At 48.6% G+C, this 11,955-nt stretch overlaps 2 protein-coding genes across 2 annotated transcripts; both read right to left on the bottom strand.

Moving 5' to 3' along the window:
• Positions 1–499: 499 nt before the first annotated feature.
• On the bottom strand, positions 500–3,720 carry LOC117859593 (protein NRT1/ PTR FAMILY 8.3). Its single transcript, XM_034742773.2, has 4 exons — positions 3,482–3,720; positions 2,601–2,694; positions 2,230–2,447; positions 500–2,131 (listed from the first exon to the last, which is right to left on the bottom strand). Exons 1-4 carry the CDS (start codon positions 3,536–3,538, stop codon positions 791–793), a joined length of 1,710 nt encoding a protein of 569 aa, XP_034598664.1. The 5' UTR covers positions 3,539–3,720; the 3' UTR covers positions 500–790.
• A 5,151-nt stretch (positions 3,721–8,871) lies between these two features.
• Positions 8,872–11,955, bottom strand: LOC117842703 (protein NRT1/ PTR FAMILY 8.3). Its single transcript, XM_034723210.2, has 4 exons — positions 11,746–11,955; positions 10,999–11,092; positions 10,602–10,819; positions 8,872–10,503 (listed from the first exon to the last, which is right to left on the bottom strand). The coding sequence occupies exons 1-4, from the start codon at positions 11,797–11,799 to the stop codon at positions 9,163–9,165; spliced, it is 1,707 nt and encodes a 568-aa protein (XP_034579101.1). The 5' UTR covers positions 11,800–11,955; the 3' UTR covers positions 8,872–9,162.

Here is an 11,955-nt window from a genome sequence, read left to right as displayed (position 1 = left end):
ACCGGTCTTTGCAGGAAGTGACAAAGGAAAGAAAAAGAGCAATTGCGACTGTTATGACACATGCTGGAATATGTGGTATAAACGGACCAATCAGTTCTCGGCCTAATCAAGGAAGAAATCGGCTTGAGACAAAGAGCATGTGGAGCACCTTTAATTCCATAGTATCAATGATAGAGTCGTTTCATTTCGAGATTTGTGAGCATAACCGTTTTTTATGTAATCACCACAATGTAACCTTGAACTCTCTCTATCTCTCTTATATGATATGGCAGCACTCCTGCCGATTTACAGTTTCAAAAAAAAAGTTAAGCACATCGTATATTTCTAACTGTTTGCACAAATACTCGGAGAAATAACAAAGGGTCAAACATTGAATAGCAAAGTCAAAACACAGTCGAGGCGACATGGTGTATATAAATTGTGTTTAACAAATTCACTGCAATGGCGACATCCAATTTAAAATGCAAATTTCCTTCGCTGAGTCAGGAGAAAAGGCACGTTAACACCAATGTCACTAGTCTTTCAACTCATCAACTGTATGTCTGTATGTGAAAAAACAAAACAAAGTTTCAAAAGAAAAACTGTCGCTGCCGACAGAAATCTGTGCAGTTTCTTCAAAACTTAAAAAGAAAAGGAAAAGGGCAAAATAAATTCCTGCATTTTTTTTTCTACTCTACCGCTGTACGTTTCCTATGTACTAGCCGTTGAGCTAGTGCTTGCATTGCTACTTGCTAGTCACCCTTCACCAATCACCAATTGGTCATTATGGGCACTGTGCAATGGAAGCACGTCATGAGAGCACAGTCTTGAACTTGTAGTTCTTGGCGAAGCCGCTGTACACGACGAAGTTGAGCGTGCACATTGCGGCCATGGTCCAGAAGAAGTAGTCGAGGTGGCCCTGATTGAGGTTGTCGCAGATCCACCCGGGGCTGTCCGCCGTGGCCGTGAAGGCGGCCACGATGGCGTAGATGAACGAGCAGAGGTAGCTGCCCAGCGCGATGGTGAGCAGCGCCAGCGACGTGCACGTGCTCTTCATGGTGTCCGGCGCCTCGGCGTAGAAGAACTCCAGCTGCGCGATGTAGCAGAACACCTCGGCGCCGGCCAGGAAGAAGTACTGCGGGAGCTGCCACGCTATGGAGATCTCCTCGCCGCGCGCCGCGCTGTCGAGCCGCTTCATCTCCACGAGTCCAGAGACCGCCATTGCAAGAGCCATGAGGAGCCGGCCGGCGCCCATTCGCTGCAGCAGCGATGGCTCGCCGTCGCCGCCGGAACTGAAGCCCCTCAGCGCTGGCACGATCACCTTGCTGTAGAGCATCACCCAAGAAAAGACGCAAGCTACCTCGAACGATGCCATCGACGCAGGCGGCACTGACACCGACAGGATGGACATGTTCATGGCGCTGCCCTGCTGGATGAAGGTAGTGTTCATCTGCGCGTACGCCGCGGACACGATGATGCTGGTCGCCCAGATGGGCAGAAGCCGCAGCAGGATCTTCAGTTCCTCCACCTGCGTCACGGTGCATAACTTCCACGACGAGCCGGCCTCCTCCGTTACCTCCTCAAAGTCCGACTCGGTGATGACGGCCGCCTTGTCAAGTAATGAGAAATCACCGGTGTGTGCGAGCTTGGGCTGGGGGTCCACCTTGTCGCTGACCTCGTAGAGCAAGCTCGCGTCGGCAGGCACCTTGCGGCTAATCTTCCGGCAGGCGGCGACGATGACCTGGCTCAGGCGCTTGAGCGGCGTGCCGGTGGGCATGCGGCGCTTGTACATGGGTGTGGCGAGAACGAAGACGCCGAAAGCGAGAGCGATGCAGGCGGTGGAGATGCCGAAGCCGAGGCCCCAGCTGACGTTGTCCTGTATCCACACAATGAACAGACCGGAGACGATCGGGCCGAAGCTGACGCAGAGGTAGAACCAGCTGAAGAAGGAGCCCTTGCTTTCCCGGTCTTTCTCATTGTCGTCGTCGAATTGCTCCGCGCCGAACGGCAGCAGCGACGAGCGCACCCCGCCGCTCCCGATCGCGACGAGATACAGCCCGATGAACGCGACGGTTTGAGCGCCGAACACCGAGGAGCCGCCGAGCACCGCGGCCGTGGGCAGGAACGCGGAGAAGGTCACGGACATCATCCCCTGCAGGTGGCACGCGACAGGCATAGAATCTGTTAGCATCATTGCCGTGACCGATCAATGCGCATGCCATGGATCAACATGAACGATCTACGACTTACAAGAAGGTAGACGACGAGGGAGATGAGGATGGTGTTGTAGTTGCCCAAGAAGGTGTCGGCGATGATGGCGCCGAAGATCGGGGTCAGGTAGCTGGTGCCGGTCCATGTAGTGACTTTGGAGGCGCTGGCCAGATTGCTGCCGTGGAGGACTTTCTCCAGGTATACGACCAGGTTCGTGGAGATGCCAAAGAACCCTGTGCTCTCCAAGCACTGGAACCCTGCACGCAGCAAAGGCAAGCATCCGGTAATTAGTACATGTCAAAATATAATAATGTTATTGTTTCTTAGATTTTGTTATTGTAAATTATCGCAGTAAAACTAGAATTTTATTTGTAAAAAGGGTAGAATTGAACGTGGAGAGGGTTGCTCACCTAGAACAACTGCTGGTGCCTTGCTGCCTGCGCGTTTTTTATCCTTCAATAGTGGCACTTGCAGGCTGTCGTCCTGAATCTTTGGCCCGTTGCTCTGCAATGGAGAAAATTTCCACAAATTGTCAGCAACAAGGAGAATCTGCATATTCTACTTGTTGAATGTTGAATGGTCATGGATATGATGTAGTAGTATGATGTGGATGCTATTTGCATGCATAAGTGTTTCTCTTGTGCTTGGCTGACGATGAATGTAAGACTAGTATTAAAGTGACAGGCAGATGTGTGTATGCATGTGCTTTTGTTGATTTTTCTTGGAATCTTCTCTATGAAACCTCGTGCGTGAAAACATAAGTTTAATTTTAGGCAAAAGGAAAAAAAAGAATCTTAAAAGCTCAATTTTAATGTGCCTAGCAACTATCGACCATTTAAGATGTTTAATCCCTTTCTCTCTTCAGTAGGTTAGACTTGGTCTATGTTGATGGCGTGCTGCTAGCTACCAACTCCGTATCCTGATCCCAATGGTTCTGTTCCTTAGAAAAGTTGCATTCGACGTCAGCATCAGTGTGACGTCGCGGTGCATCCAATATCCAGCAAGAAAAGTTGCATTCGACGTCAGCATCAGTGTGACGTCGCGGTGTATCAAATATCCAGCAACGAAAAACATCAACTAAGATCTACACCGGCACTGATTTTCTGTTCACCGGTGAAGCGACTGATAGAAATGCTGCATTTGCTGATCACTAACCAACATCGCACCATTTGCTGATCAGTGTGGTCATTCTGTAAAGTACTTCATGGAGGAAGGGAGATGCCGGCGGGCGGCGGCTAACCGCGAATGTGGCTTGCGAGCGAGCGAAGGGGTCGGAGTTCTGGATCGTTACCTCGGGCAGCAGGACCGGCGCGCCCGCGCCCCTCTCCATGGCGTCCCCCGCGTCCATGCCGATCGCCGACGGAGGCCTAGCTGCGAGCGGAGCGCGAGGCGATTCTGGATTTCTGGTGGCCAGTGGCCTTGTGGGAAACGCAAGTGATGAGATGCAGAGAAAGCTTTTTGCTCTGTGCTCTCCCTTCGGCGCTTTTTGCTCGGTGCTCTGTGCTCTGTCCGCTGCTGTGGTGCAATGCTGCCTCTCTCTGCTTATATAGGAAGCAAGCAAAGCGCGCGCACGGAGAGATCGTCCCGTCCGGCACGTGATGGGTTAGTTGGTTGGTGAGCAAGGGATTTGTTAGGCGTATAAACTAATCGCTAGGCCGCTAAACTAAACGCGCGCGGCCGAGAACGCTTCAAAACAGCGGGGTCCTTTTTTCCCCATCAGAACAAGGCAACCTTGCGTCCCCTGGCACTGCAGCAACGGACGTCGACCCGGGTAGAATGGTCGCAGCGCGACGAACCCGAAGTTTCTAGTTTTCTACGCATGAGTAGGTGCGTTGTGGGTGGCTGCAGGCTGCGGCACGGGCATGTCTCGTTCTTGAGAAGAACTGTCGTGCTCGGCTGGGTGCTGGTGGGTTCAGTCTCCGGTCAGATGCCACGGGGGCCCGAGTGCAGGGGCCGTGGTCGGATTCGGGTGTGTTTCCGTGCATATTCTGTTCACTCCAGACACGTGGTCTTTTAAGTTGGCGACAGGAACGGGAAGACTACAGACCTTGTGGCTGCATATTGCCAGCCCAGCCGCAGCCCGCAGTCGTCTATTTGGTTGGTACATGCGCCAAAATGAGAGGATATGGCTAATGGCTTCGTTAGTCAAGGTTACCAGATCCGGGGTGAGACTTGTCGTCCAAAATGATTGACGTGAGGCTGTGATCGTGATCACAAATTGGAGATCTCTCATCTTGTTGGATGAGTTTTAGGATTGCATATCCTCTTGTCCTACCTTTAGCACTTATCGTACAACGTACTTTTTACTGCTAGCATCAGTAGCCAGTGAAGGACGAAAAGTGGGTACAGTCCAGCCTCCAGGTAGGAGTGTAGGACGGCGAGGAGAATCTGATCACCACTTTGTATTTTGCCTATTTCGTTCATGGTCAGAAGGACTCTTTTCACTACCAAACACAAGGGCTTCTCTTTACCGAACACAAGGGCTTCTCCATAAGTCTTGACTCTTGAGAAAGCACATCGTGAGTCGTTATGACTGCTGGTTGCCTAGTTCCAACAACCCACAGGTTACGTTACTCCTTTTTCTCGCGGCAAAGCTCCTTTATATTTTTGAGGAGCTTATCCTAAAGTTATGTTGGGTTGTCATATATCTTCATGAAACGGAAAATGATTTTGTAGTGCTGAAACACGTTGGACATGATGATGTGTCCTAATAATAAACTCCTCATGATTTGTGGTTGGAGAGGCACGTCAGCACATGCTATAGGTTGCTTGCTGCAAAGCGCGGTGTTCTTCAGACAAGGTGCTCAAAGACGCTCTCATCCATCAGGTCAATCCATAAGCATCTTGACTTTCTTGGTCATAACAACTCCATCCATCTCCTCTTGTGTTTAACTTAATTAGACGTAGTACTTTGCCGATTACCATACGCAATTACTAATTAGGAGTAGGTACTAAACCTAACTTATCCTTCATGAAGGATGAAAGCTGGCAGCGAAGCATTGGTTGGAACCTAGTCTCTTTCTTGTTCAAACCTTGAAATCTTCTATCAGCCAGTGACGCGCATGATTTTATAGTGCACCAGTTTTTCTCTCGACGTTGTTTAATTAAGAAGGCGCGCGTATGGAGCCCTTTTGTTCCATGTTTTGCGATGAAGAACTTTTTTTGAAATTTATTGCGATGACGAACTGACGATTGAGGAGGTAGGTATGTATTTTGTTTTTTTAAAGACAGATTGAAGAACTCGAAGAAAATTTTGGAAGTTGCAAAAATTTGGTGATGTCCAATTAACTTTCAATTTTTTGCGTTCAGAATTAATCCTGTGCCGGAACATGAAACATGTGCATCAAGATATCTCTGAATTGAAGGGTGAATATTGTCTGTTGTCCACGCGAGACTACTGGTCATATCTTCTGATGATAAAATAAATCTACAAAATAAAGGAAAGGTAATTTCAGCACATGCAAAATTAGCAGAACCATCACGTTTGACCACAGAACCATTATGATTATGTGGTTGTTGAGAAATTTCGCTCCAAAATAAATTGATAAGATGACTACCGAGGGTAAGGGCGTAGTCAGGATTTGAACATAGGGGAGCCAGGCAAGCAATACCGACAACAATTGTACATGATGACATATGCATATAGTATACTTATACGAACTTGGACAGAGCATAGACAGAGCATATATAGATAACGAGTAATTGAAGCTACGAATTTGGCAAGATCATACATATGTTTGTTGATAACAAGCAATTAAAGCTAGTGCTTCAAGATCTGTAACTTGAAAGCTCTTCCAACTCAATTAGCTTTCCATGGATTGCATAATTTAATTAGCCCTAACCCCTACCTCAATCTAATTCTAAAGCATAGTTGCAATTGGAGATTAAAATCGTACGGAGGGAGCTTGGAGCATAGGTCCATGGTTTAGCAGCCTAGCGGGCTAGTGGCTACTGGTGCTGCATCTTGCACACGGCCGAACCAGCGGATGGTGGCTTGGAATCATGAGATCGGAGCACCACCTGAGCAACAGCGGCACGAAGAAAGGAGAGGAAGCGGAAGCGGAAGCATCCATCAACCATCAGTAGCCTGGCAGGCTGAGGACGGATGGGTTCCTCTTCAATTGAGCAAAAGCTTGTTTGTTGGGCTTAGGCTGGTCTAATTCTCATCTTGAGCTAAGAACTGCAGATGTTCATGAGATGGAGCCATACTTTCTTAATTAGCATGAAGATTAAGGCCCGTTCGGTTAGCCCGGAATCCATCCAGAAATCAATTCCAGCTGATCAAAAGATTATATAAATTAGGCAAGCAATCCAGCTAGGAATCGTTCCAAACAATGGTTCCCTGGGAACCGAATGGGCCCTAAAGGGGTGATCCTCTGGACAAACTGCAGCATTAGGAGGGGCCAGGCTGGTGCCCCCCCCCCCCCCCCCCCCCCCCCCACCCAGTCATACTTGAAACCTGATCTTAAGAGTTCATACAACAGCCATTCACAAAAGTTAAATATATAGACATGTCTTGGCATCGTTCAAATTCAAACATCAATGGTTAATCTTTTTGCAATTTAAACATATCCGATTAGATGAAACTATTTAGTACTAAATCTTAATTTCCTCACAACGGTTACTTTTGACTTTTAGTGCAAAACTTTGAGTAAAGATATTTGTTCAAATATTTTAGTTAAGTGAAAAAAATATCACTAAGCCAAAATAAGTTAAGCATAGAGAAGAAGCATACAAGATAACTTCGTCTTTACTCAGAACATGGTTCAGGCTCTACACCATGCTAAGAAACCTACTCTATTTCTAAAGCTGGACATCAAAAAAGCTTTTGACAGTGTAAGGTGGGATTACCTTATGGAAGTGGATTACCTTATGGAAGTGTTGCAACATATAGGCTTTGGAGTAAGATGGCGAAGTTGGATCTCAACCCTTTTATCTACTGCTACAACATCAGTTCTGCTGAATGCCACTAGAGGACCGTGGTTCAAACATAGGACAGGCCTGCGTCAAGGAGATCCCTTAAGCCTTATGCTGTTCATCCTGGCCATGGAGCCACTACAAAAATCCTCACCATTGTTGCATCCCAGGGGCTGCTATCTGAGATTCAAAATAGGAATGTTACAGCTATAATCAGCATGTTTGCTAATGATGTGGCCATATTTCTGAAGCCTGACAGTGAGGAAGTAAGAGTGGTGGCTGATATCTTAGAAGCTTTTGGCACAGCATCAAGTTTACTAACTAATAGAAGCAAAAGTGTTGTTTATCCAATTCACTGTGATACACTAAACATAGAGGAGATCATGCAAAGTTTCCAATGTCCAGTCAAAAGCTTCCCTTGCACTTACCTTGGATTGCCACTTCACACGAGAGCCCTCAGAAAGATTGATGTACAACCCTCATTGACAAGGTTGCGGCAAGGCTACCAAGATGGAAAGGCTGGTTGATGAACAGGGTAGGAAGATTGGTGCTTGTAAATTCAGTTCTATCAGCTTTCCCTGTTTACTTCTTATCTGTCTTCTCGCTGAAAAAGTAGGCAATAAAGAAAATAGACAAGATTAGAAGGAATTTCCTTTCGAAGGGAGAAGCTGAAACTAATGGAGGACACTGCCTCGTCAAATGAATGACAGATGTTCAGAGACCAAAGGAATATGAAGCCGTGGGCACACGTGACCTGGAAAGGTTCAGTAGAGCTCTGAATGTTTATGAGGAATTAACTGACCACAATTGGACGAGGGGTCTATGGAGGATGAGTTCTGCTACTGAATTGGCTGAATTTATTAACCCCTTGGAACTTGTCCAGGACACTACTTTCAGTGACAATCAAGATGAAATTGTATAGAGATGGACACAATGTGGCAATTACACTGCCAAATCAGCATATGCTATTCAGTTCAAAGGAACTCTCTGCACCTTCCAAGCTAAAGCAATATGGAAAGCATAGGCTGAGGGAAAGCATAGGTTCTTCACTCGGCTCCTATTGCAGAATAGAATCCTCACTGCTGATCGACTGATAGAGAGAAATTGGTCGTGTAACCCCATATGTCCCTCTGTCTGGGAGCACCTGAGACGGCTATGCATCTTTGCATCCAGTGCCCATATGCAGCTCAAGTTTGGCAGCTCATTCATTCTTGGACAAACCATGCCACTACCGCGGACAGACGTTGATCTCCAAGAATGGTGGCACCGGTCTTTGCAGGAAGTGACAAAGGAAAGAAAAAGAGCAATTGCGACTGTTATGACACATGCTGGAATATGTGGTATAAACGGACCAATCAGTTCTCGGCCTAATCAAGGAAGAAATCGGCTTGAGACAAAGAGCATGTGGAGCACCTTTAATTCCATAGTATCAATGATAGAGTCGTTTCATTTCGAGATTTGTGAGCATAACCGTTTTTTATGTAATCACCACAATGTAACCTTGAACTCTCTCTATCTCTCTTATATGATATGGCAGCACTCCTGCCGATTTACAGTTTCAAAAAAAAAGTTAAGCACATCGTATATTTCTAACTGTTTGCACAAATACTCGGAGAAATAACAAAGGGTCAAACATTGAATAGCAAAGTCAAAACACAGTCGAGGCGACATGGTGTATATAAATTGTGTTTAACAAATTCACTGCAATGGCGACATCCAATTTAAAATGCAAATTTCCTTCGCTGAGTCAGGAGAAAAGGCACGTTAACACCAATGTCACTAGTCTTTCAACTCATCAACTGTATGTCTGTATGTGAAAAAACAAAACAAAGTTTCAAAAGAAAAACTGTCGCTGCCGACAGAAATCTGTGCAGTTTCTTCAAAACTTAAAAAGAAAAGGAAAAGGGCAAAATAAATTCCTGCATTTTTTTTTCTACTCTACCGCTGTACGTTTCCTATGTACTAGCCGTTGAGCTAGTGCTTGCATTGCTACTTGCTAGTCACCCTTCACCAATCACCAATTGGTCATTATGGGCACTGTGCAATGGAAGCACGTCATGAGAGCACAGTCTTGAACTTGTAGTTCTTGGCGAAGCCGCTGTACACGACGAAGTTGAGCGTGCACATTGCGGCCATGGTCCAGAAGAAGTAGTCGAGGTGGCCCTGATTGAGGTTGTCGCAGATCCACCCGGGGCTGTCCGCCGTGGCCGTGAAGGCGGCCACGATGGCGTAGATGAACGAGCAGAGGTAGCTGCCCAGCGCGATGGTGAGCAGCGCCAGCGACGTGCACGTGCTCTTCATGGTGTCCGGCGCCTCGGCGTAGAAGAACTCCAGCTGCGCGATGTAGCAGAACACCTCGGCGCCGGCCAGGAAGAAGTACTGCGGGAGCTGCCACGCTATGGAGATCTCCTCGCCGCGCGCCGCGCTGTCGAGCCGCTTCATCTCCACGAGTCCAGAGACCGCCATTGCAAGAGCCATGAGGAGCCGGCCGGCGCCCATTCGCTGCAGCAGCGATGGCTCGCCGTCGCCGCCGGAACTGAAGCCCCTCAGCGCTGGCACGATCACCTTGCTGTAGAGCATCACCCAAGAAAAGACGCAAGCTACCTCGAACGATGCCATCGACGCAGGCGGCACTGACACCGACAGGATGGACATGTTCATGGCGCTGCCCTGCTGGATGAAGGTAGTGTTCATCTGCGCGTACGCCGCGGACACGATGATGCTGGTCGCCCAGATGGGCAGAAGCCGCAGCAGGATCTTCAGTTCCTCCACCTGCGTCACGGTGCATAACTTCCACGACGAGCCGGCCTCCTCCGTTACCTCCTCAAAGTCCGACTCGGTGATGACGGCCGCCTTGTCAAGTAATGAGAAATCACCGGTGTGTGCGAGCTTGGGCTGGGGGTCCACCTTGTCGCTGACCTCGTAGAGCAAGCTCGCGTCGGCAGGCACCTTGCGGCTAATCTTCCGGCAGGCGGCGACGATGACCTGGCTCAGGCGCTTGAGCGGCGTGCCGGTGGGCATGCGGCGCTTGTACATGGGTGTGGCGAGAACGAAGACGCCGAAAGCGAGAGCGATGCAGGCGGTGGAGATGCCGAAGCCGAGGCCCCAGCTGACGTTGTCCTGTATCCACACAATGAACAGACCGGAGACGATCGGGCCGAAGCTGACGCAGAGGTAGAACCAGCTGAAGAAGGAGCCCTTGCTTTCCCGGTCTTTCTCATTGTCGTCGTCGAATTGCTCCGCGCCGAACGGCAGCAGCGACGAGCGCACCCCGCCGCTCCCGATCGCGACGAGATACAGCCCGATGAACGCGACGGTTTGAGCGCCGAACACCGAGGAGCCGCCGAGCACCGCGGCCGTGGGCAGGAACGCGGAGAAGGTCACGGACATCATCCCCTGCAGGTGGCACGCGACAGGCATAGAATCTGTTAGCATCATTGCCGTGACCGATCAATGCGCATGCCATGGATCAACATGAACGATCTACGACTTACAAGAAGGTAGACGACGAGGGAGATGAGGATGGTGTTGTAGTTGCCCAAGAAGGTGTCGGCGATGATGGCGCCGAAGATCGGGGTCAGGTAGCTGGTGCCGGTCCATGTAGTGACTTTGGAGGCGCTGGCCAGATTGCTGCCGTGGAGGACTTTCTCCAGGTATACGACCAGGTTCGTGGAGATGCCAAAGAACCCTGTGCTCTCCAAGCACTGGAACCCTGCACGCAGCAAAGGCAGCATCCAGCGATTAGTACAAGCTCTGGAACATTATGTTTCAGTCATGTACTTGTTTATCTTTTTGTAATTTTTGTAAAATTATAGCTAGCATCTTGTGTCTGTGCTGCGCATATTTTGTTTTCATCAAGGAAACTAATTTGCAGCATTGAGCTTTGCTCACCTAGAACAACCGTTGGCGCCTTGCTGCCTGTGCGTTTTTTGTCCTTGAGGAGCGGCACATGCAGGCTATCGTCCTCAACCTTCGGCCCGTGGCTCTGCAATGGAGAAAAATTGCAGAAATTGTCAACAACAATGGAATCTGCATATCGGAAAGGTCATGGATACGGTGACCTAGAATGATGTGGATGTCATCTCAATCAGCGCTTGTTCTTTCCAAGGAGGAAAGAAAGAAAGAAAGACTATTGTAACAGTGACAGGCACAAGTGTGTATGCATGTGTTTATTTACTATATAGTCTAAGCTGATTCCTGGAACCTTCTTTAGAAACCTCGTTTTTTAAAACTTTGAGTTTGATGTGTCTAGCAAATTTGTATTGATCATTTTAAGAAGTTTGTATTGATCATTTTAAGAAGTTTGTATGCGTAGATCCCTTTTCATCACTACTCGTTACTTTAGACTTGGTCTATGTGGATGGCGTGTTACCAACTCCGTAACCCCATCGCAACTGCTCTCTTGCTTGAGAAATGCTGCATTCGACGTCAGCATCCCAGATGGAGGAAAAAAAGGAAAACTAATACCTACTCGGATGCTGGATGCATGCAGAAGCATACTCCATTTCAGCGACGAGGAATTCGCATGATTATTGCATGAACATTGCTTACGGAAGCATAACAGGCTCCTAATAGCTGAAACTGCCCCGATCATTCTAAAATGAGATCACGGCGAGAAAGAGATTTCTGGACAGTTACCTCGGGCAGGAGCGGCGCGCGCTCGCCCCTCTCCATGGCGTCCCCAGCCTCCATCTCGGTCGGGAGCTGCGGCTGCGAGCGAAGCGCGAGTGGTTGTGGGAAGTGGGAGTGATCTGAGCTGCGGTTCTCCTCGCTTTGGCGCTCTGCTCCTTTGGGGCTCCGGCCGCTACCTGCTCTGGTGTGCTGGTTGTGCCAAGCTGCGAGGACAGC

This window comes from Setaria viridis, chromosome 1, assembly GCF_005286985.2.
Source record: "Setaria viridis chromosome 1, Setaria_viridis_v4.0, whole genome shotgun sequence".
Classification (NCBI taxonomy): domain Eukaryota; kingdom Viridiplantae; phylum Streptophyta; class Magnoliopsida; order Poales; family Poaceae; genus Setaria; species Setaria viridis.
The sequence above is the reverse complement of the archived record's forward strand: the minus strand, read 5'-3'. Positions and strand labels throughout refer to the sequence as shown.

Excerpts from the sequence above, each read along its gene's own strand:
- LOC117859593 (XM_034742773.2), bottom strand. The coding sequence starts at position 3,538 with ATGGACGCGGGGGACGCCATGGAGAGGGGCGCGGGCGCGCCGGTCCTG. Across the intron at positions 2,695-3,481 it reads CGCCGGTCCTGCTGCCCGAG|AGCAACGGGCCAAAGATTCA; the intron begins GTAACGATCCAG and ends TCTCCATTGCAG. Across the intron at positions 2,132-2,229 it reads CCCTCGTCGTCTACCTTCTT|GGGATGATGTCCGTGACCTT; the intron begins GTAAGTCGTAGA and ends TGCCACCTGCAG.
- LOC117842703 (XM_034723210.2), bottom strand. The coding sequence starts at position 11,799 with ATGGAGGCTGGGGACGCCATGGAGAGGGGCGAGCGCGCGCCGCTCCTG. Across the intron at positions 10,820-10,998 it reads GGCGCCAACGGTTGTTCTAG|GGTTCCAGTGCTTGGAGAGC; the intron begins GTGAGCAAAGCT and ends TGCTGCGTGCAG. Across the intron at positions 10,504-10,601 it reads CCCTCGTCGTCTACCTTCTT|GGGATGATGTCCGTGACCTT; the intron begins GTAAGTCGTAGA and ends TGCCACCTGCAG.